The 22,742-nt window shown below is 44.9% G+C and overlaps 1 protein-coding gene across 1 annotated transcript in view; it reads right to left on the bottom strand.

Moving 5' to 3' along the window:
* Positions 1-22,742, bottom strand: part of LOC137310099 (nuclear GTPase SLIP-GC-like) — a 187,212-nt gene that overhangs the window by 41,702 nt on the left and 122,768 nt on the right. Inside the window, exon 13 of the mRNA XM_067978058.1 lies at positions 20,557-20,659. Within this exon, the coding sequence (XP_067834159.1) occupies positions 20,557-20,659 (103 nt within the window). The remainder of the gene's footprint in view (positions 1-20,556; positions 20,660-22,742) is intronic.

Consider the following 22,742-nt stretch of genomic DNA (forward strand, 5'->3'; position numbering starts at 1 on the left):
TTCCTTCTTAACTTTACCCCTGCACTTTGTATACACCTCTAAACTTTCCATAGTAGTGAGTTCCCGGTGAGTATCATCGGCTTTCTTTCATGGACTTTCAAAAGGCATTTTATAAAGTGCCGCATAATAGGCTTGTCATTAATGTTGAAGCTCACGGAATAAAGGGGGCAGTGGCTGCATGGATACGAAACTGACTAAGTGACAGGAAGCAGAGAGGAATGGTGAACGGTTGTTTATCTGACTGGAGGGAGGTGTACAGTGGTGTTCCCTAAAGGTCGGTACTAGGACCACTGCTTTTCTTGATATAAATTAATGATTTGGACTTGGATGTACAGGGCACAATTTCAAAATTTGCAGATGACACAAAAGTTGGAAACGTAGTGAACAGTGAGGAGGATAGTGATAGACTTCAAGAGGATATAGACAGGCTGGTGAAATTTAACACAGAAAAATGCGAAGTGATACATTTCAGTAGGAAGAACGTGGAGAAGCAATATAAACTAGAGGGCACAATTTTTTTTTATTCGTTCATGGGATGTGGGCATCGCTGGCGAGGCCGCATTTATTGCCCATCCCTAATTGCCCTTGAGAAGGTGGTGGTGAGCCGCCTTCTTGAACCGCTGCAGTCCGTGTGGTGAAGGTTCTCCCACAGTGCTGTTAGGAAGGGAGTTCCAGGATTTTGACCCAGCGATGATGAAGGAACGGCGATATATTTCCAAGTCGGGATGGTGTGTGACTTGGAGGGGAATGTGCAGGTGGTGTTGTTCCCTTGTGCCTGCTGCTCTTGTCCTTCTAGGTGGTAGAGGTCACGGGTTTTGGAGGTGCTGTCGAAGAAGGGGTCAAGGAACACAGAGATCTGGGGGCATGTATGCACAAATCGTTGATAGTGGCAGGGAGTGTTGAGAAAGCGGTTAAAAAAGCATACGGGATAATGGGCTTTATAAATAGATGCATAAAGTACAAAAGCCAGGAAGTCATGACTAACTTTTATAAAACATTGGTTTGACCACAACTGGAGTATTGTGTCCAGTTCTGAGCACTGCACTTTAGGAAAGATGTGAAGGCCTTAGAGATGGTGCAGAAAAAAATTAATAGAATAAGGGAGAACTAGTGGGTGTGGTTTATTTGGATTTTCAGAAGACCTTTGATAAAGTCCCACATAAGAGGTTAGTGTGCAAAATTAAAGCACATGGGATTGGGGGTAATATACTGGCATGGATTGAAAATTGGTTAACAGACAGGAAACAGAGAGTAGGAATAAATAGGTCTTTTTCAGGTTGGCAGGCAGTGACTAGTGGGGTACCGCAGGGATCAGTGCTTGGGCCCCAGCTATTCACAATATATATCAATGATTTGGATGAGGGAACCAAATGTAATATTTCCAATTCTGCTGATGACACAAAATTAGGTGGGATTGTGAGTTGTGAGGAGGATGCAAAGAGACTTCAAGGTGATTTAGACAATTTGAGTGAGTGGGCAAATACATGGCAGATGCAGTATAATGTGGATGAATGTGAAGTTATCCACGTCGGAAGGAAAAACAGAAAGGCAGAGTATTATTTAAATGGTGATAGATTGGGGAATGTTGATGTACAAAGGGACCTGGGTGTCCTTGTACACCAGTCACTGAAAGCAAACATGCAGGTGCAGCAAGCAGTTAGGAAGGCAAATGGTATATTGGCCTTCATTGCAAGAAGATTTGAGTACAGGAGCAAGGATGTCTTACTGCAGTTATACAGGGCTTTGGTGAGTCCACACCTGGAGTATTGTGTGCAGTTTTGGTCTCCTTACCTAAGAAAGGATATACTTGCCATAGAGGGAGTGCAGCAAAGGTTCACCAGACTGATTCCTGGGATGGCAGGACTGTCTTTTGAGAGATTGGGTCGACTCGGCCTGTATTCACTCGAGTTTAGAAGAATGAGAGGGGATCTCATTGAAACATATAAAATTCTGACAGGGCTGGACAGACTGGATGCAGGGAGGATGTTTCCCCTGGCTGGGGGGTCCAGAATGAGGGGTCACAGTCTCAGGATACGGGGTAGGACATTTAGGACTGAGATGAGGAGAAATTTCTTCACTCAGAGGGTGGTGAACCTGTGGAATTCTCTACCACAGAAGGCTGTGGAGGTCAAGTCACTGAATATATTTAAGAAGGAGCTAGATAGATTTCTAGACACAAAAGGCATCAAGGGGTATGGGGAGAGAGCAGGAATATGGTATTGAGATAGAGGATCAGCCATGATCATATTGAATGGCGGAGCAGGCTCGAAGGGCCGAATTGCCTACTCCTGCTCCTATTTTCTATGTTTCTATGGAAGATTCCAGGGATGAGGAACTTTAGTTACGTGGATAGACTGGAGAAGCGGGGGGTGTTCTCCTTGGAACAGAGAAGGTTGAGAGGAGATTTGATAGAGTTATTAAAATCATGAAAGGTCTAGACAGAGTAGATAGACAGAAACTGTTCCTATTGGCAGAAGGGTTAAGAATCACAGGACATCGGTTTAAGGCGATTGGCAAAGGAACCAAAGGTTCTTTTTTACACAGTGAGTGTTAGGATCTGGAATGCACTGCCTGAGGTAGAGGATCAGCCATGATCATATTGAATGAGGGGGTGGTGGAGGCAGATTCAATCATGGCCTTCAAAAGGGAACTGGATAAGTACTTGAAAGGAAAATATTTGCAGGGCTACGGAGAAAGGACAGGGGAGTGGGATGAGCTGGATTGCTCTTGTGGAGATCTGGCACGGACTCGATGGACCGAATGAACATAAGAGCATAAAATACGAACTTAAGAATGGCCTCCATCTGTGCTGTAACCTTTCTATGGTTCTAAATGTGGTGCCCAGATTTGAACCCAACACTCCAGCTGAGGCCTAATCAGTGATTTAAAAAGGTTTAGCATTACTTCCTTGCTTTTGTGCTCTATGCCTCTATTAATGAAGCCCATGATTCCATATGCTTTTTTTAACAGACTTCTCAACTTGTCCTGCCACCTTCAAAGATTTGTGTACACACACCCCCAGGTCTCTCTGTTCCTGCACCTCCTTTAAAATTGTACCATTTAGTTTATATTGCCTCTCCTCATTCTTCCTACCAAAATGTATCACTTCACAAATCTCTGCATTAAATTTCATCTGCCATGTGTCTGCCCATTTCACCAGTCTGTCTCTGTCCTCCTGAAGTCTGTTACTATCCTCTACATTGTTTACTACATTTCCGAGTTTCGTGTCATCTGCAAACTTTGAAATTATACCCTCTATACCCAAGTCTAGGTCATTAATATATATCAAAAAGAGCAGTGGTCCTAATACTGACCCCAGGGAACGCCACTGTATACTTCCCTCCAGTCTGAAAAACAATTGTTCACCACTACTCTCTGCTTTCTGTCCCTTAGCCAATTTTGTATCCACGCTGCCACCGTCCCTTTAATCCCATGGGCTTTAATTTTGCTAACAGGTCTATTATGTGGCACTTTATCAAATGCCTTTAGGAAGTCCATATAAATGCAGTGAATGTCCATCCATTGTCCATAGAAATGCAGTGAATGTCCATCCATTGTCCATATAAGTGCAGTGAATGTCCATCCATTGTCCATATAAGTGCAGTGAATGTCCATCCACGGTCCATAAAAGTGCAGTGAATGTCAAGCCATTGTCCACCTTAGTGCAGTGAATGTACATCCATTCTCCATATCAGTGTAGTGTATATTCATCCCTTGTCCATATAACTGCAGTGATTGTCCGTCCATTGTCCAGTTAAGTGCTGTACCGTACGGTGTGCAGACAACACAGTGTGAACTGCTGAGAGTTTGGTAAGTGTGGGAGTTTAAGGGTTAATCTCTTTACAATCGAGTGCATATTGCTTTCAACTGTTTAAGTTCAATTTTAAAGTTTAAATTTTTAAGTTTCTGTCAGGCTTCAGCAGAGAGAGCTGCTGTGGTAAGTTAATTGGTTAGCAAGATTAAACTGGTACCTGAAGGTGGGGCAGGCCTGACTCATCTGAGTCACAAACTGTAGAAATACAGGGGCCTGTCAGTGCGACAGCACGGAGTGCAGACAACAGAGTGATCTGCTGAGAGTTTGGTAAGTGTGGAGTTCGGTGAAGTGGGGGAAGGAGGTGCTGCTTTGCCTTGCTTTTCCTAACTTTTTCCACAGAGCGGCAGTGGACCTGAGCGTAGAAGACTGAGATTGGGGAATAAAAGCAGCAGCAGACCTGCAACAAGAGAAAACTACTGTGCGACGTCACAGGTGAGGCAGGAGAGTCCGAGAGGTGAGCACAGTATAAAAGGAGAGACCGAGAGCGGGAGGAGAGTCTGAGAGTCTAAGGCAAGTCATGGCAGCACAGCTTGCACCCGTGATATGCTCCTCCTGCACTATGTGGGAAGTCATGGACGCTATTAGTGTCCCTGGCGACCATGTGTGCAGGAAGTGTGTCCAGCTGCAGCTACTGGCTAACCGTCTTTCGGAGCTGGAGCTGCGGGTGGATTCACTGTGGAGCATCCGCGATGCTGAGACTATCGTGGATAGCACGTTCAGTGAGGTGGTCACACCGCAGGTAAAGATTACACAGGCAGAAAGGAAATGGGTGACCGTCAGGCAGAGTAAAAGGACTAGGCAGGTAGAGCAGGAGTCCCCTGGGGCCATCTCCCTCTCAAACAGATATTCTGCTTTGGATACTGTTGGGGGAGGTGGCTTATCAGGGGAAAGCAGCAAGAGCCAGGTTCGGGGCACCACGGGTGACTCTGCTGCACAGGAGGGGAGGAAGAAGAGTGGCAGGGCTACAGTGATAGGGGATTCCATTGTAAGGGGAACAGATAGGCGTTTCTGCGGCCGCAAACGTGACTCCAGGATGTTATGTTGCCTCCCTGGTGCTAGGGTCAAGGATGTCACGGAGCGGCTGTAGGGCATTCTGGAGGTGTAGGGTGAACAGCCAGTAGTCGTGGTCCATATTGGTACCAACGACATAGGTAAAAAAAGGGATGAGGTCCTGCAAAGTGAATTTAAGGAGTTAGGAGATAAATTAAAAAGCAGGACTTCAAAGGTAGTGATCTCTGGATTACTACCAGTGCCACGTGCTAGTGAGTATAGGAACAGGAGAATAGACAGGATGAATGCGTGGCTGCAGGGATGGTGTAGGAGGGAGAGATTTAGATTCCTGGGACATTGGGAGCGGTTCTGGGGAAGGTGGGACCTGTACAAGCGGGACAGGTTACACCCGAGCAGGACCGGGACCAATGTCCTCGCGGGGGTGTTTGCTAGTGCTGTTGGGGAAGGTTTAAACTAGAGTGGCAGGGGAATGGGAACCTGAGCGGGGAGTCAGAAGAGAATAAAGTTGAGAGCAGCAAGAGAGGGGAAGACCCAGGTGAAATCTGCAATACAAATAGTACAAACAGTTGTTCAAGAACAAGTGAAAAGAAAAAGCATAGAGCAGCGGAAAGAAAGTGTACTTTAGGCACGACAGATAAAATAAAAACTAGAAGGCGTAAGGCGATTCACCCAGCATCAAAGCTGAAGGTCAGGCTAGGGTGTGTGGCCCAACTAAGAGTTCTATATACAAATGCACGGAGTATAAGGAATAAATTAAATGAACTACAGGTTCAAATTCAAATTGGAGGGTATGACATGATAGCTATTACTGAGACGTGGCTGCAGGATGGTCAGGATTGGAAACTAAATATACTGGGTTATAAGGTCTACAGGAGAGATAGGGAAAATGGAAGAGGGGGAGGAGTAGCCTTAGTGAATAGAGATGAAATCACTTCAATGATAAAGGGGGATATAACGAGGGGTAAGCAGCAAACAGAGACCTTATGGGTTGAATTGAGAAATAGGAACGGATCTAAGACTATAGTGGGAGTTGTATATAGGAGCCCTGGCAGCAGCTCTGAAGTGCTAGATTGAATTAATGCAGAGATTAGACAAGCGTGTAAGAAAGGCATAGTGGTCTTAATGGGGGACTTTAACCTTCACATAGATTGGGAAAAGCAGACTAGGAACTGTCAGAAAGGTAGTGAATTTCTTGAGTGTGTCCGGGATAGTTTTCTACAGCAGTATGTCCTCGAGGCAACAAGGGGGCAAGCCATACTAGATTTAGTAATGAGTAATGAACCAGATTTAGTTAACGGCTTAACTGTACGTGAACATCTATCCAATAGTGATCATAACGTGATCGAGTTCAATGTAGTGCTTGAAAGGGAAAAAAGTGAATCAGCTGCTAAGATTCTAGACTTGGGTAAGGCCGACTTCAATGGGATGAGACAGAGACTGTCCACGGTAAACTGGGCAAATCTGTTAATGGGTAAAATGACTGATGATCAGTGGGAAATGTTTAAAGAAACATTTAACAAGATACAGAATCGGTTTATACCCCTGAGGGGCAAGAACTCTACTTGCCAAAAAAACAGCCATGGACAACTAAAGAGGGAAGGGACAGTATAAGACAAAAGGAAAGGGCATACAAAAAGGCAAAAAATGGCACAGATCCTGGCGAATGGGAAAGATACAAAGAGCAACAATGGGTCACAAAACAGATAGTAAGAGCTACAAAAAGAGAGTATGAAAAGAAACTTGCAAGGGATATCAAAACCAATACAAAGAACTTTTATAGTTATATTAGGAAAAAGAGGGTGGTCAGGAGCAGTGTTGGCCCCTTAAAAACTGAAAGTGGGGATATTGTCATTGACAATGGGGAAATGGCGGACATGTTGAACAATTACTTTGTGTCAGTATTTACAGTCGAAAAAGAGGATAGCATGCCGGAAATCCCAAGAAAACTTATATTGAATCGGGGACAGGGACTCGATAAAATTAGCATAAGTAAAGCAACAGTAATGAAGAAAATAATAGCACTAAAGCGTGACAAATCCCCAGGACCAGATGGTTTCCATCCCAGGGTTTTAAAGGAAGTAGGTGAGCACATTGCAGATGCCCTAACTATAATCTTTCAAAGTTCTCTGGATTCAGGAACTGTCCCTCTAGATTGGAAAATTGCACGTCACTCCGCTTTTTAAGAAAGGAGAGAGAGGGAAACCGGGGAATTATAGACCAGTTAGCCTAACATCTGTTGTGGGGAAAATGCTGGCGTCTATAATTAAGGATAGGGTGACTGAACACCTTGAGAATTTTCAGTTAATCAGAGAGAGCCAGCATGGATTTGTGAAAGGTAAGTCGTGCCTGACAAACCTGATTGAATTTTTTGAAGTGGTGACTAAAGTAGTGGGCAGGGGAATGCCAATGGATGTTCTTTATATGGACTTCCAGAAGGCATTTGATAAGGTCCCACATAAGAGACTGTTAGCTAAGATAGAAGCCCATGGAATCGAGGGAAAAGTACGGACTTGGTTAGGAAGTTGGCTGAGCGAAAGGCGACAGAGAGTCGGGATAATGGGTAGGTACTCACATTGGCAGGATGTGACTAGTGGAGTCCCGCAGGGATCTGTCTTGGGGCCTCAATTATTCACAATATTTATTAACGACTTAGATGAAGGCATAGAAAGTCTCATATCTAAGTTTGCCGATGACACAAAGATTGATGGCATTGTAAGCAGTGTGGATGAAAACATAAAATTACAAAGCGATATTGATAGATTAGGTGAATGGGCAAAACTGTGGCAAATGGAATTCAATGTAGACAAATGTGAGGTCATCCACTTTGGATCAAAAAAGGATAGAACAGGGTACTTTCTAAATGGTAAAAAGTTAAAAACAGTGGATGTCCAAAGGGACCTAGGGGTTCAGGTGCATAGATCATTGAAGTGTCATGAACAGGTGCAGAAAATAATCAAGAAGGCTAATGGAATGTTGGCTTTTATATCTAGAGGACTCGAGTACAAGGGGGTAGAAGTTATGCTGCAGCTATACAAAACCCTGGTTAGACAGCACCTGGAGTACTGTGAGCAGTTCTGGGCACCGTACCTTCTGAAGGACATATTGGCCTTGGAGGGAGTGCAGCGTCGGTTTACTAGAATGATACCCGGACTTCAAGGGTTAAGTTACGAGGAGAGATTACACAAATTGGGGTTGTATTCTCTGGAGTTTCGAAGGTTAAGAGGTGATCTGATCGAAGTTTATAAGATATTAAGGGGAACGGATAGGGTGGATAGAGAGAAACTATTTCCGCTGGTTGGGGATTTTAGGAGTAGGGGGCACAGTCTAAATATTGGAGCCAGACCTTTCAGGAGCGAGATTAGAAAACATTTTTACACACAAAGGATTGTAGAAGTTTGGAACTCTCTTCCACAAACGGCAATTGATACTAGCTCAATTGCTAAATTTAAATCTGAGATAGATAGCTTTTTGGCAACCAAAGGTATTACGGGATATGGGCCAAAGGCAGGTATATGGAGCTAGATCACAGATCAGCCATGATCTTATCAAATGGCGGAGCAGGCACGAGGGGCTGAATGACCTACTCCTGTTCCTATGTTCCTGTAAGTGCAGTAAACATCCATCCATTCTCCATATAAGTACTGTGAATGTCTTTCCGTTGTTCATAACAGTGCAGTAAACGTCCATCCATTGTCCATAAAAGTGCAATGAATTTCATCCATTGTCCATACAAGTGCAGTAAATGTCCATTATTGTCCCATAAGTGCCCTGAATGTCCACCTATTTTCTAACTCACCGCAGTGAAGGCCCATCCATTTTCCAATAATTGTTGTGAATGCCCATCCATTGTCCGTCTAAGTGCTGTTAATGTTAATCCAGATTGGCATTCACAGCACTTATATGGGCAATAGATGTCATTCTGTATCCTTATATGGACAATCGTTCGACATTCAGAGCAGTTATATGGACAATGGATGGAGATTGGCATTTACGGCACTTTTATGCACAATAGATGGACATTCACTGCACATTTATGGACAATCGCTGGACATTCACAGCTCTTATATGGACAATAGATGTCATTCTGTATACCTATGTGGACAATCGATCGATATTCACAGCAGTTATCTGGAAAATGGATGGACATTCACAGCATTTATCTGGACAATGGGTGGACATTCAATGCACTTATTTGGACAATGAATTGACACTTATGGTACTTTCATGCACATTAAATGGACATTCGCTGCACATATGTACAATGGATGGACATTCACTGTAGTTACCTGGACAACAGACGGACATTCACTGCACTTATCTGGTCAATGGATGATATTCACTCCACCTTGTGGACAATGTTTTTACATGCACTGCACTTTTTTGGAAAATGGATGGTCATTCATGGCACTTTTTGGACAATAGGTGGCTATCCACAGCAAATATATGGACAATGGATGAACGTTAACAGCACTTAGATGAACAATGGATGAACATTCATTCCACTTCTATGGACAATAGATGGACGTCACTACACTTTTATGGACAATGGATGGACATTCACTGCATGTATATGGACAATGGATAGACTTTCGCTGCACTTATATGGACAATAGACGGACATTCACTGCACTTTTGTGGATAATGGATGGACCTTCACTGCACTTTTATGGACAATTGATGGACTTTCACTGCACTTGTATGGACAATAGATGGACATTCACAGTACTTAGATGGACAATAGCTCCCATTCACAGCACTTAGATGGACATTCACTGCACGTATGTGGGCAGTGGATCATCACTCACTGCAGTTATTTGGAAAATGGCTGGAGATTCAGGGCACTTACAGTTCAATCGATGGACATTCACATCACTCAGGACAACAGATGGACATTCAAAGATGGACACATAGCACTTTTATGGACAATGGATGGACATTCACTGCAGTTTTATGGACAATGGATGGACATTCACAGCACTAATCTGGAAAAGGGATGGATATTCGCTGCAATTATATGGAGAATGGGTGCACATTCACAGCACTTATATTGGCGATGGATGGCCATTCACTTACAGAGGAATGGATAGACATTACCTTAGGTGGACAATGGCTTGACATTCACAACACATAGATGGACAATAGATGGAAATTCACTGCACTTGTATGGACACTGGATGGACATTCACTGAACTTATACAGTCAATAGATGGTTATTCACAGCACTTATAGGACAATAGATAGAAACATAGCACTTAGACAGACAATGGATGGGCATTCGCAGCAATTATAGGATAATGGATGGGCCTTCACTGCACTTTTATGGACAATAGATGGACATTCACTGCACTTATATGGACATTCACTGCATTTATATGGACAATAGATGGACATTCACGGCATTTATATGGACAATAGATGGACATTCACAGCACTTTTATGGACAATAGATGGACATTCACAGCACTTATATGGACATTCACTGCACTTTTATGGACAATAGATGGACATTCACAGTACTTATATGGACATTCACTGCACTTATATTGTCAATGGATGGACATTCACGGTACTTATATGGACATTCACTGCACTTATACTGTCAATGGATGGCCATTCACTGCACTTATATGGACAATGGATGGACATTCACAGTACTTATATGGACAATGGATGGACATTAAGAGTACTTTTATGGACAACAGATGGACATTCACAGTACTTATATGGCCATTCACTGCACTTATATGGACAATGGATGGACATTCTCTGCATTTATATGGACAATGGATGGACATTAAGAGTACTTTTATGGACAATACATGAACATTCACAGCACTTTTATGGACAAAAGATGGACATTCACTACACTTGTCTGGACAATGGATGGACATTCACTGCACTTGTCTGGACAATGGACGGATATTCACTGCACTTATCTGGACAATGGATGAACATTCACAGCACTTACAGAGGAATGGATAGACATTACCTTTGGTAGACAATGGCTTGACATTCACAACACTTAGAAGGACAATAGATGGACATATAAATTTGCAAATGCCCATCCATTGCCCAGATAATTGCTGTGAATGTCCATCCATAAAATTATGGACAATGGATGGTCTTAGATGAAGGGACCGAATGTAAAGTAACTAAGAGGTGCCAACCTGGTGAAGCTACAACTCAGGACTACATGCATGATAAACAGCGGAAGCAGCATGCTATAGACAGAGCTATGTGATCCCACAACCAACGAATCAGATGAAAGCTCTGCAGTCCTGCCACATCCAGTCGTGAATGGTGGTGGACAATTAAACAACTAATGGAAGGAGGAGGCTTGGTGAACATCCCCAATGATGGCAGAGTCCAGCACGTGAGTGCAAAAGACAAGGCTGAAATGTTTGCAACCATCTTCAGCCAGAAGTGCCAAGTGGATGATCCATCTCGGTCTCCTCCCGATATCCCCACCATCACAGAAGCCAGTCTTCAGCCAATTCGATTCAATCCATGTGATATCAAGAAACGGCTGAGTGCACTGGATACAGAGAAGGCAATGGGCCCTGACAACATCCCGGCTGTAGTGCTGAAGACTTGTGCTGTTCCAGTACAGCTACAACACTGGCACCTTCCCGACAATGTGGAAAATTGTCCAGTTATGTCCTGTCCACAAAAAGCAGACAAATCCAATCAGGCCAACTACAGTCCCATCAGTCTACTCTCAATCATCAGCAAAGTGATGGAAGGTGTTGTCGACAGTGCTATCAAGCAGCACTTACTCACCAATAACCTGCTCACTGATGCTCAGTTTGGGTTCCGCCAGGACCACTCGGCTCCAGACCTCATTACAGCCTTGGTCCAAACATGGTCAAAAGAGCTGAATTCCAGAGGTGAGGTGAGAGTGACTGCCCTTGACATCAAGGCAGCATTTGATCGAGTGTGGCACCAAGGAGCCCTAGTAAAATTGAAGTCAATGGGAATTAGGGGGAAAACTCTCCAGTGGCTGGAGTCACACCCAGCACAAAGGATGATGGTAGTGGTTGTTGGAGACCAATCATCTCAGCTCTAGGACATTACTGTAAGAGTTCCTCAGGGCAGTGTCCTAGGCCCAACCATCTTCAGCTGCTTCATTAATGACCTTCCCTCCATCATAAGGTCAGAAATGAGGATGTTCACTGATGATTGCACAGTGTTCGGTTCCATTCGCAAACCCTCAGATAATGAAGCAGTCCTTGCCTGCATGCAGCAAGACCTGGACAACATCCAGGCTTGGACTGATGAGTGGCAAGTAACATTCGAGCCAGACAAATGCCAGGCAATGACCACCTCCCCTTGACATTCAACAGCATTACCATCGCCAAATCCCCCATCTTCAACATCCTGGGGGTCACCACTGACCAGAAACTTAACTGGACCAGCTACATAAATACTGTGGCTGCAAGATCAGGTCAGAGGCTGGGTATTCTGTGGTGAGTGACTCACCTCCTGACTCCCCAAAGCCTTTCCACCATCTACAAGGCACAATTCAGGGGTGTGATGGAATACTCTCCACTTTCCTGAATGAGTGCAGCTCCAACAACACTCAAGAAGCTCAACACCATCCAGGACAAAGCTGCCCACTTGATTGGCACCCCATCTACCACCCTAAACATTCACTCCCTTCACAACACCATCTGCATGTTCCCCTCCAAGTCACACACCATCCCGACTTGGAAATATATCGCCGTTCCTTCATCGTCGCTGGGTCAAAATCCTGGAACTCCCTTCCTAACAGCACTGTGGGAGTACGTTCACCAAACGGACTGTAGCGGTTCAAGAAGGCGGCTCACCACCACCTACTCAAGGGCAATTAGGGATGAGCAATAAATGCCGGCCTCGCCAGCGACGCCCACATCCTATGAATAAATTTTTTAAAAGTTTGCTGACGATACAAAGCTCGGGTGGAAAGTAAGCTGGGAGGTTAAGTGAGTGGACAAGAAGGTGATAGATGGAGTATAATGTGGGGAAATATGAGGTTTTTCGCTTTTTCAGGAAGAATAGAAAAACAGAATATTTTTTAAATGGTGAGAAACTATTAAATGTTGGTGTTCAGAGGGATTTTGGTGTCCTCGTACAAGAGACACAAAAAATTAGCATGCAGGTACATCAAGCAATTAGGAAGGCAAATGGCATGTTGGCCTTTATTGCAAGGGGGTTGGAGTATAAGAGTAAGGAAGTCTTACTACAATCATACAGGGCTTTGGTGAGATCTCACCTGGAATACTGTGTACAGTTTTGGTCTCCTTATCTAAGGAAGGATACACTTGCCCTAGAGGCGGTGCAACGAAGATTGATTCCTGGGATGAGAGGGTTGTCCTATGAGGAGAGAATGAGAAGAATAGGCCTATATTCTCAGGGGTTTAGAAGAATGAGAGGTGATCTCATTGAAACATACAAGTTTCTGAGGAGGCTTGACAGGGTAGATGTTGAGAGGTTATTTCGCCTGGCTGAAGAGTTTAGAACGTGGGCATAGTTGCAGGATAAGGGGTCGGCCATTTAAGACTGAGATGAGGAGGAATTTCTTCACTCAGAGGGTTATAAATCTTTGGAATTATTTACTCCACAAGGCTGTGGAGGCTGAGTCGTTGAGTACGTTCAAGGTTGAGATAGAAAGATTTTTGGACTCTAAGGGAATCAAAGAATATGGGAATCGGGCGGGAAAGTGGATTTGGTGTCGAAGATCAGCCGTGATCTTGTTGAATGGCGGAGCTGGCTCGAGGGGCCGTATGGCCTCCTCCTGCTCCTATTCCTTATTTTCTTTTGATCTTAAAAGTGATGTGACTGTCCATCCCTTGTCCATAAAAGTGAAGTGAGTGTCCATCCATTGTCCATAAAAGTGAAGTGAGTGTCCATTCATTGTCCATCTTAAGTGTTTATAGAATCATAGAAAATTTACAGTACCGAAGGAGGCCATTCAGCCCATCGTGTCCGCACCGGCTGAGAAACGAGCCACCCAGCCTAATCCCACTTTCCCGTATTTGGTCCGTAGCCCTGCAGGTCGCAGCTCTTCAGGTGCACATCCAGGTATTTTTTAAATGAGTTGAGGGTTTCTGCCTCTCCCACCCTCTCAGGCAGTGAGTTCCAGACCCCCACCACCCTCTGGGTGAAAAAATCTTTCCTCATTTCCGCTCTAATCCTTCTACCAATCACTTTAAATCTATGCCCCCTGGTTATTGACCCCTCCGCTAAGGAAAATAGGTCCTTCCTATCCACTCTATCTAGGCCCCCTCATAATTTTATACACCTCAATTAAATCACCCCTCAGCCTCCTCTGTTCCAAGGAAAACAACCCCAGTCTATCCAATCTTTGCTCACAGCTAAAATTCTCCAGTCCTGGCAACATCCTCGTAAATCTCCTCCGCTCCCTCTTTAGTGCAATTACATCCTTCCTGTAATGTGGTGACCAGAACTGTACGCAGTACTCAAGCTGTGGCCTAACTAGTGTTTTATACAGTTCCAGCATAACCTCCCTGCTCTTATATTCTATGCCTTGGTTAATAAAGGAAAGCATTCCATATGACTTCTTAACCACCTTATCTACCTGTCCTGCTACCTTCAGGGATCTGTGGACATGCACTCCAAGGTCCCTCACTTCCTCTACAACTCTCAGTACCCTCCCATTTATTGTGTATTCCCTTGCCTTGTTTGCTCTCCCCAAATGCATTACCTCACACTTCTCCGGATTGAACTCAATTTGCCACTTTTCTGCCCACCTGACCAGTCCATTGATATCTTCCTCCAGTCTACAGCTTTCCTCCTCACTATCAACAACACGGCCTATCTTTGTGTCATCCGCAAATTTCTTAGTCATGCCACCTATGCTTCAGTCCAAATCATTGATATATACCACAAAAAGCAAAGGACCTAGTACCGAGCCCTGCAGAACCCCACTGGAAACAGCCTTCCAGTCACAAAAACACCCGTTGACCATTACCCTTTGCTTCCTGCCACTGAGCCAATTTTGGATCCAATTTGCCACATTCCCTTGGATCCCATGGGCCTTTACTTTTTTGGCCAATCTGCCATGTGGGACCTTGTCAAAAGCCTTGCTAAAATCCATGTAGATTACATCAAATGCACTACCCTCATCGATCCTCCTTGTCACCTCCTCAAAAATTTCAATCAAGTTAGGCAGACACCCCCTTAACAAATCCGTGCTGACTGTCCTTGATTAGTCCGTGCCCTTCGAAGTGACAGTTTATCCTGTCCCTCAGAATTGATTCCAATAATTTGCCCACCACCGAGGTCTTTGAAGCGCTTCCTGCACTAGATCCATGTGCGGGAGATGTTGCTGCTGCTGCTGGTGACCTCCTCTGCCACCTCGAGCCAGGCCTTCTTGGTGGCAGAGACAGACCACTTCCTCCCATCTGCCGGGTAAAACAGATCCCGCCTCCTCCTCACCCCATCCAGTAGTACCTGGAGTGAGGCATCATTGTGGTGTGTGGGTGTTTGCTCCAGGAGCAGCCATTGGAGGACTGCCCCTTTAAATAGAGCTCCTCTCGCTGACAGCCTGTGATACGGGTGGACAGCCCGTCCGCTGCCAACTTTCCAACGGCAAACCCGGAAGCCACGGTAAGTGGCTCCAATTGAATCACGATCGCGCGGGGAACGGACATTTTTTATTGGGTGGGATACCCACGCGCCCGATCACCCCCCCACCCCCGCTGCCATCCCGCCTCTCGTATCTTAAAAATATCACATTTTTGTATATGGAGAAAACAATTCACAAATGTAAGACAGCATATGCTCATAGAAGACAATGATTAAAATGCTCACATTACTCCTAATATCGATGACAGGGATTCGAGGTTAAAACTGCTTTTAGTCCTGGGAGGCACTGTCGCATGAAACAACAGAAAGCAGCACACATTTAAAGGGACAGTACATGAAACACAACAGAATGTTAGCCTTCTACTTCAATCCTGTTTTCTTACAATTTTAATCTCTGATGTTTGCTGTGCGCATTCCATTTTTTCTCTTCCTAAATCTGTTCTTACTCTTCGCATATCTAACAAAGGAATTTTTACATAACTGCTTCACAACTTCTGTTTGCTGTGAAAGGGCTAATACAAACTCTTCAGTCTCCTGCACAATTTCTTGCCTTCCCCGCTGTTGAACATGGGAAGGAGTGTAATGGTATAGAGTACACAGGGAAAGGGTGTAATGGTATAGAGTACACAGGGAAAGGGTGTAATGGTATAGAGTACACAGAGAAAGGGTGTAATGGTATAGAGTACACAGAGAAAGGGTGTAATGGTATAGAGTACACAGGGAAAGGGTGCAATGGTATAGAGTACACAGAGAAAGGGTGTAATGGTATAGAGTACACAGAGAAAGGGTGTAATGGTATAGAGTACACAGGGAAAGGGTGTAATGGTATAGAGTACACAGGGAAAGGGTGCAATGGTATAGAGTACACAGGGAAAGGGTGCAATGGTATAGAGTACACAGGGAAAGGGTGTAATGGTATAGAGTACACAGGGAAAGGGTGTAATGGTATAGAGTACACAGGGAAAGGGTGTAATGGTATAGAGTACACAGAGAAAAGGTGCAATGGTATAGAGTACACAGGGAAAGGGTGTAATGGTATAGAGTACACAGGGAAAGGGTGCAATGGTATAGAGTACACAGGGAAAGGGTGTAATGGTATAGAGTACACAGGGAAAGGGTGTAATGGTATAGAGTACACAGGGAAAGGGTGTAATGGTATAGAGTACACAGAGAAAAGGTGCAATGGTATAGAGTACACAGGGAAAGGGTGTAATGGTATAGAGTACACAGAGAAAAGGTGCAATGGTATAGAGTACACAGAGAAAAGGTGCAATGGTATAGAGTACACAGGGAAAGGGTGGAATGGCAGAGAGTACACAGGGAAGGAGTGTAATGGCAGAGAGTACACAGGGAAGGAGTGTAATGGCAGAGAGTACACAGGGATGGAGTGTAATGGCATAGAGTACATGGGGAAGGAGTGTAATGGCAGAGAGTACACAGGGAAGGAGTGTAATGGCAGAGAGTACACAGGGATGGAGTGTAATGGCATAGAGTACATGGGGAAGGAGTGTAATGGCAGAGAGTACACAGGGAAGGGGTACTGAGGAACACGTCGAAAGTCCCAGTAAATTGCTCGGTTGCTGAATCATGGTGACTGCCTCTCTCACTCTTGCAACTCCCAGACCATCTTCTCACCTCTCACACTTTCCCTTTCACTCTCAGTTTTGAGATGGTCGCTTTCCACAGAAACTTTGAATGCTCCTGAACAAGCTCCTGCTGTTCGTTGGTCAACAATCTCATCTTTAAATTGCTGCATTTCCTCCGCCTGTGCTTCTATTTCTAACTGTTTCTGCTTATTTTCCTTTTTCTTTAACTCTTTCATCAAACATTTTATTCTACCAAACATGACTTGGCGATGACATTGGGAGTTATCAGATTTAGTGTTGCCCTAGATGTTAAACTAACTGACGACCCTGTATCTATTAACATCACTCGTCGATCTCCCCCTATAGATGATGGCACAATGGGTCTTCCCCACCTTCTAATGTAAAACGGGCAACCATGGTGGACTGGTGGGAAGGGGGTAGCACCTGTAACTGTGAAAGTTCATGGTCCCCTGCGGGGGCCTGGCCTGTGCCCCGACTACAAAGGCGTCTATTTTCATCTATCGGTTCCCTTAATTAGTCCCTCAACTCAGAGTAGGAGAGTTCCTGAGAGTAGTGTCCACTCCTGTCATGGCCTCTCCCTCTACCTCTAAAGGGGTATCCGTACGATTGGGGCTCATCCCGACTGGCAGACTTGGCATCGTGGGTCTTAGGTCTGACACCATCCAACCAGAAGGCATGAGCCTCATCAATAGGAGCCCGTGGCTGGGTCCTTTGAAAATGATCAAAAATGGCGCTTGCCCTTTCAAGGAGGTCAACATGGATTCCACCCCTCTGCCAGGCAACCTTAACCTGGCCCTTAATTTCGGGTCTCATACCCTCCAACTAGAGGCCGGTATACTGAGGATTGTCCTTATTGCCATGGTGGTAGAGGGACCAAGTAAACCACAGGCAGTCATTATGTAAGTGGGGGTTCTCATTACTTGTCTGAGCAATACCGCAGATGACACAAAACTTGGAAGTGTAGTGAACAGTGAGGAGGATAGTGATAGACTTCAAAAGGATATAGACAGGCTGGTGGAATGGGCGGACACATGGCAGATGAAATTTAACGCAGAAAAGTGTGGTGATATATTCCGGAAGGAAGAATGAGGAGAGGCAATATAAACTAAAGGGCACAATTCTAAAAGGGGAGCAGGAACAGGGAGATCTGGGGGTTTATGTACACAAATTATTGAAGGTGGCAGGCAGGTTGAGAAAGCAGTTAAAAAAGCATATGGGATCCTGGGCTTTATAAATAGAGGCATAGAGTACAAAAGCAAGAAGGTTATGATGAACCTTTATAAAACACTGGTTCGACCACAACTGGAGTATTGTGTCCAGTTCTGGGCACCGCACTTTAGGAAGGATGTGAAGGCCTTAGAAAGGGTGCAGAGGAAATTTACTAGAATGATTCCAGGGATGATGGACTTCAGTTACGTGCATAGACTGGAGAAGCTGGGGTTGTTCTCTTTGGAACGGAGACGGTTGAGAAGAGATTTGATCGAGGTATTTAAAATCATGAACAGTCTGGACAGAGTAGATAGAGAGAAACTGTTCCCATTGGCGGAGGAGTCAAGAACCAGAGGACGTAGATTTAAGGTGATTGGCAAAAGAAGCAAAGGCGACATGAGGATAAAGTTTTTACACTGCGAGTGGTTAGGATCTGGAATGCACTGCCCGAGGGGGTGGTGGAGGCAGATTCAATCATGGCCTTCAAAAGGGAACTGGATAAGTACTTAAAAGGAAAAAAAAATCACAGGACTACGGGGATAGGGTGGGGGAGTGGGACTGGCTGGATTGCTCTTGCAGAGAGTTATCACGGACTCGATGGGCCGAATGGTCTCCTTCCGTGCTGTAACCTTTCTATGATTCGATACTATAATCTCCTTATTGGACCCAGTCTCTCAGAGTATCACTCGCCTAACTAGGGCTAAATAATTCCTGTCAGTGCGTACCCGCACCCTTCTCGATAAACCGCTTGGCGTCACTCGTGCTGAGGATATTAGCAAGTCTCAAACTATTAAGCCGGTGCAGCCAGTCGATCTGGTCGTCAATACCTTACTGTGTGGAAAGGGGCCTAATTCTTTTATAAACATAGTACTTCCTCAGGCTTAAGGGACGGGTTACGGTGGTGGTCTGTCTGGTAACATCGCCATCATCTACCTGAGCGCCCTGCCGACTGAGTGTAGAGGCAGTAACGGTAACAGGCTCAACGCAAATGCTGGGCGGCCTACTTCCAGAGAATGGAGGGGCTGAGGGATGTAAGTGTGACAGCAATAGTGAATATAAAGAGGGGGTCGAGGGATAGTGATCGGGCTGTTGGTAATATCCTTTATCGAGACAGGCTCGGCATCTAAAACTGCAACCATGTGTTGTGAGCCCCTTGGCCCTAATTCCTGTCGGGTTTGTATCTTTGTCTAAAGCTACTCTTCAGGTCATCTAATTCGACCTCACTCACATTATTCTGTAATTCAAGTACGTTTCGTTCCAATACCTCACATCTTTGACTTCTCTCCATCAAAGCCTCCGCACAGGTAATATTGTTTGCCCTAGTTAATGTAAGATGCTCTAACAATTGCTGCTTCTCCCCCTGTTCCTTCTTAGAGACGTCTTTCAACCTCTTACACTTCTCCTTTATACCTTTATTTGTATCAGACAGAGTTCTGACCACAGAAAACAATCCTTGTATTATGGCAGATTTCGTCCTGTCCTTCTCGGGTTTGCTCAAAAAATCCTTCTCGAGTATCTTCACTAACTCGCTTGGGGGTTTGTTTTACCCACTCAATCTCCAATCTTTAGGGGTTCACCACCATGCCAGGCTACATACTCCTCTAATTTATTCATTGTTCAAATATCCGAGAGGAACAACTTGATCACTTCTACTACTGTAAGGGTCTTATCAAATCAGGGCTATCCCACACCAATTCAATGTTCAAACAGCGACTAGTCTTAGCTCCTGACTGGCTCGCCAAACTGCGGATAAGCCCTTCACCCTTTTAAACAGATTTGAAAAGCTAGAGACAGTGTTGTGAATGTTCATCCAGTGTCCATCTAATCGTGGTGAATATCCATCCTTTCCCCACATGTGCAGTGAATGTCCATATACTGGCCAGATAACTGCTGCAAATGTCCATCCATTGTCCATATAAATGCAGTTACTGTCCATCCATTGTCCAAATAAGTGCACTGTATGTCCATCCATTGTCAATCTAAGTGCTGTGGATGTCCATCCCTTGTCAAGGTATGTGCAGTGATTGTCCATCCAATGTCCAAATAAGTGCAGTGAATGTCCATGCATTGCCCAGAGAAGTGCTGTGAATGTCCCTCCATTCTCCCTAGAAGTGCAGTCAATGTCCATTCTTTGTCCTGAAAAGTGCGTTAAATTTCTATCCATTCTCCATTTAAGTGCAGTGAATGTCCACCCACTGTCCATATAATTACTATGAATGTCCATCTAGTGCTGTTTGATGAATACTCTGTTGCTAACGGTTACATGGATGCCCAGCCATCATGTTCCTCCTAAACCTGTAGTAATCTACACAGGGAGCCCACACAAACCTGTTTCTGAATCACTGGAGGGTGACTTCCAATATTGTGCAGAGCTCACGGTGAAGACGTAGAGATCATCTTCTGAAAATTCTAATTCTGCAGACTGCTTTCTCTGAAAAATAAACATTTGAGATGAAAGTGTTTTCAGTTTAAGCCCCTCCCATGTTCAATAATTAGGGATGGACGCAATGGTCAGGAATCTCATGCCGACTTTAAGCTGGAAGTTCAATTCTCTTTGTGAAACTTTATTGATTTTCTTCCAATTTAATTGCCCTCAAATGGCTCGGCCGTTCTGGCACATTGCCGCCATAACTCCAGCAGGACTCCACGGGAATAGTCACAAACTCTGCTGGGCCTGTGTATGCTGGGGGGGCTCGGACCTTATACTGGAACTTCTGCTGCCCAAACACAGACACTGACATGGAGGGAGCGTCAACACCCTCCACCTGGAGCCCCCATTTCCTTGACCTCAGTGGGATCCATTGTAAGTTTGGAATCTGGTATGTCCAGTGAGATGAGGGATATCAGCCTCCGGAAAAGTGCAAGTGGGCCCCAATGGGGAAGGAATCCCGGCAGGGGTCAGGGGCTGGACCCCTGAAAAATGGGAAGGAAATTTTGTTTGAACATTTTTAAAGTGGTTCACTGACACACAGGCCCACTGGAGCCACAATCTGCCACTTCGCAGGAGGAGACCCGACATTGCCATGGTCTGGCCATCGTTGACCCACGTTTTTGGGGTCCTTGGCAGTGGGCGCTGCCGATGCAGCCACACAGCATCGGAGTCCAACTCCTGGAGGCTCATCCCCGGACCCTGTATATACAGTGCACAGCTATCACACTCTGCCCTACTGCTCTGCGTATCATGGTCTACGCTGTATTCAGCAGTTAGGGCACAGGGCTCAGGGGATCACACGTTGCCATGTATATACACCGCATAAGGTATCTCACTCTGTCCTGTATATACAGCATTCTACAGCAACAGCCTAACGGGGTAGAGGAGCAGAGGGATCTCGGGGTAGAGATGCACAAATCACTAAAAGCAGCGACGCAGGTTAATGAGGCCATAAAAAGGCAAATCAAGCTCTGGGGTTCATTTCTGGAGGGATCGAATTGAAAAGCAGAGAAGTTATGTTAAACTTGTATAGAACCTTGGTGAGACCACACTTGGGAGTACTGTGAACAGTTCCGGTCTCCATCTTATAAAAAGGATATAGAGGCACTGGAGAAGGTGCAAAAAAAATTTACTAGGATGATACCAGAACTGAGAGGTTATACCTATCAGAAAAGATTGAGCAGGACGGGGCTCGTTTTTCAACAAAAGAGAAGACTGAGGGGTGACCTGATAGAGGTCTTTAAGATTATGAAAGGGTTTGATAGGGTAGACGTAGAGAAGATGTTTTCACTTTTGGGGGAGACCAGAACTAGGGGCCATAATATAAAATAGTCACTAATAAATTCAATAGGGAATTCAGGAGAAACTTCTTTACCCAGAGAGTGATTAGAATGTGGAACTCGCTCCAACATGGAGTGGTTGAGGCGACTAGTGTAGATACATTTAAGGGGAAGCGAGATAAATACATAAGGGAGAAAGGAATTGAAGGATATGGTGATGGGGTTAGATGAAGTAGGGAGGGAGGAGGCTCATGTGGAGCATAAATGCAGGCATGTACTTGTTGGGCTGAATGGCATGTTTCTGTTCTGTACATTCTTTGTAATTCTTTGTAGCATTCAAGGTATCAAACTCTGCCATGCAAATACAGTGCTCAGGATATCACATTATGTCCTGTGTATAAAGTGTTCTGGGTATGACACTCTGCCAGTACATACAGTGCCAAGGGTATCACACTCGACCCTGTACATCGCCGCAGGAGTTCCTCAGGGCAGTGTCCTAGGCCCAATCACCTTCCGTTGCTTCATCAATGACATTCCCTTCATCATAAGATTAGAAGTGGGGATTTCGCTGATGATTGCACAGTGTTCAGTTCCATTCGCAACCCTTCAGATAATAAAGCAGTCGTGCCCGCATGCAGCAAGACCTGGACAACATCCAGGCTTGGGCTGATAAGTGGCAAGTAACATTCGCACCAGACAAGTGCCAGACAATGACCATCTCCAACAAGAGAGAGTCTAACCACCTCCCCTGGATATTCAATGGCATTAGCATCGCCGAATCCCCTATACAGGAAGAGTGTGAT

This window comes from Heptranchias perlo, unplaced genomic scaffold (assembly GCF_035084215.1).
Source record: "Heptranchias perlo isolate sHepPer1 unplaced genomic scaffold, sHepPer1.hap1 HAP1_SCAFFOLD_216, whole genome shotgun sequence".
Classification (NCBI taxonomy): domain Eukaryota; kingdom Metazoa; phylum Chordata; class Chondrichthyes; order Hexanchiformes; family Hexanchidae; genus Heptranchias; species Heptranchias perlo.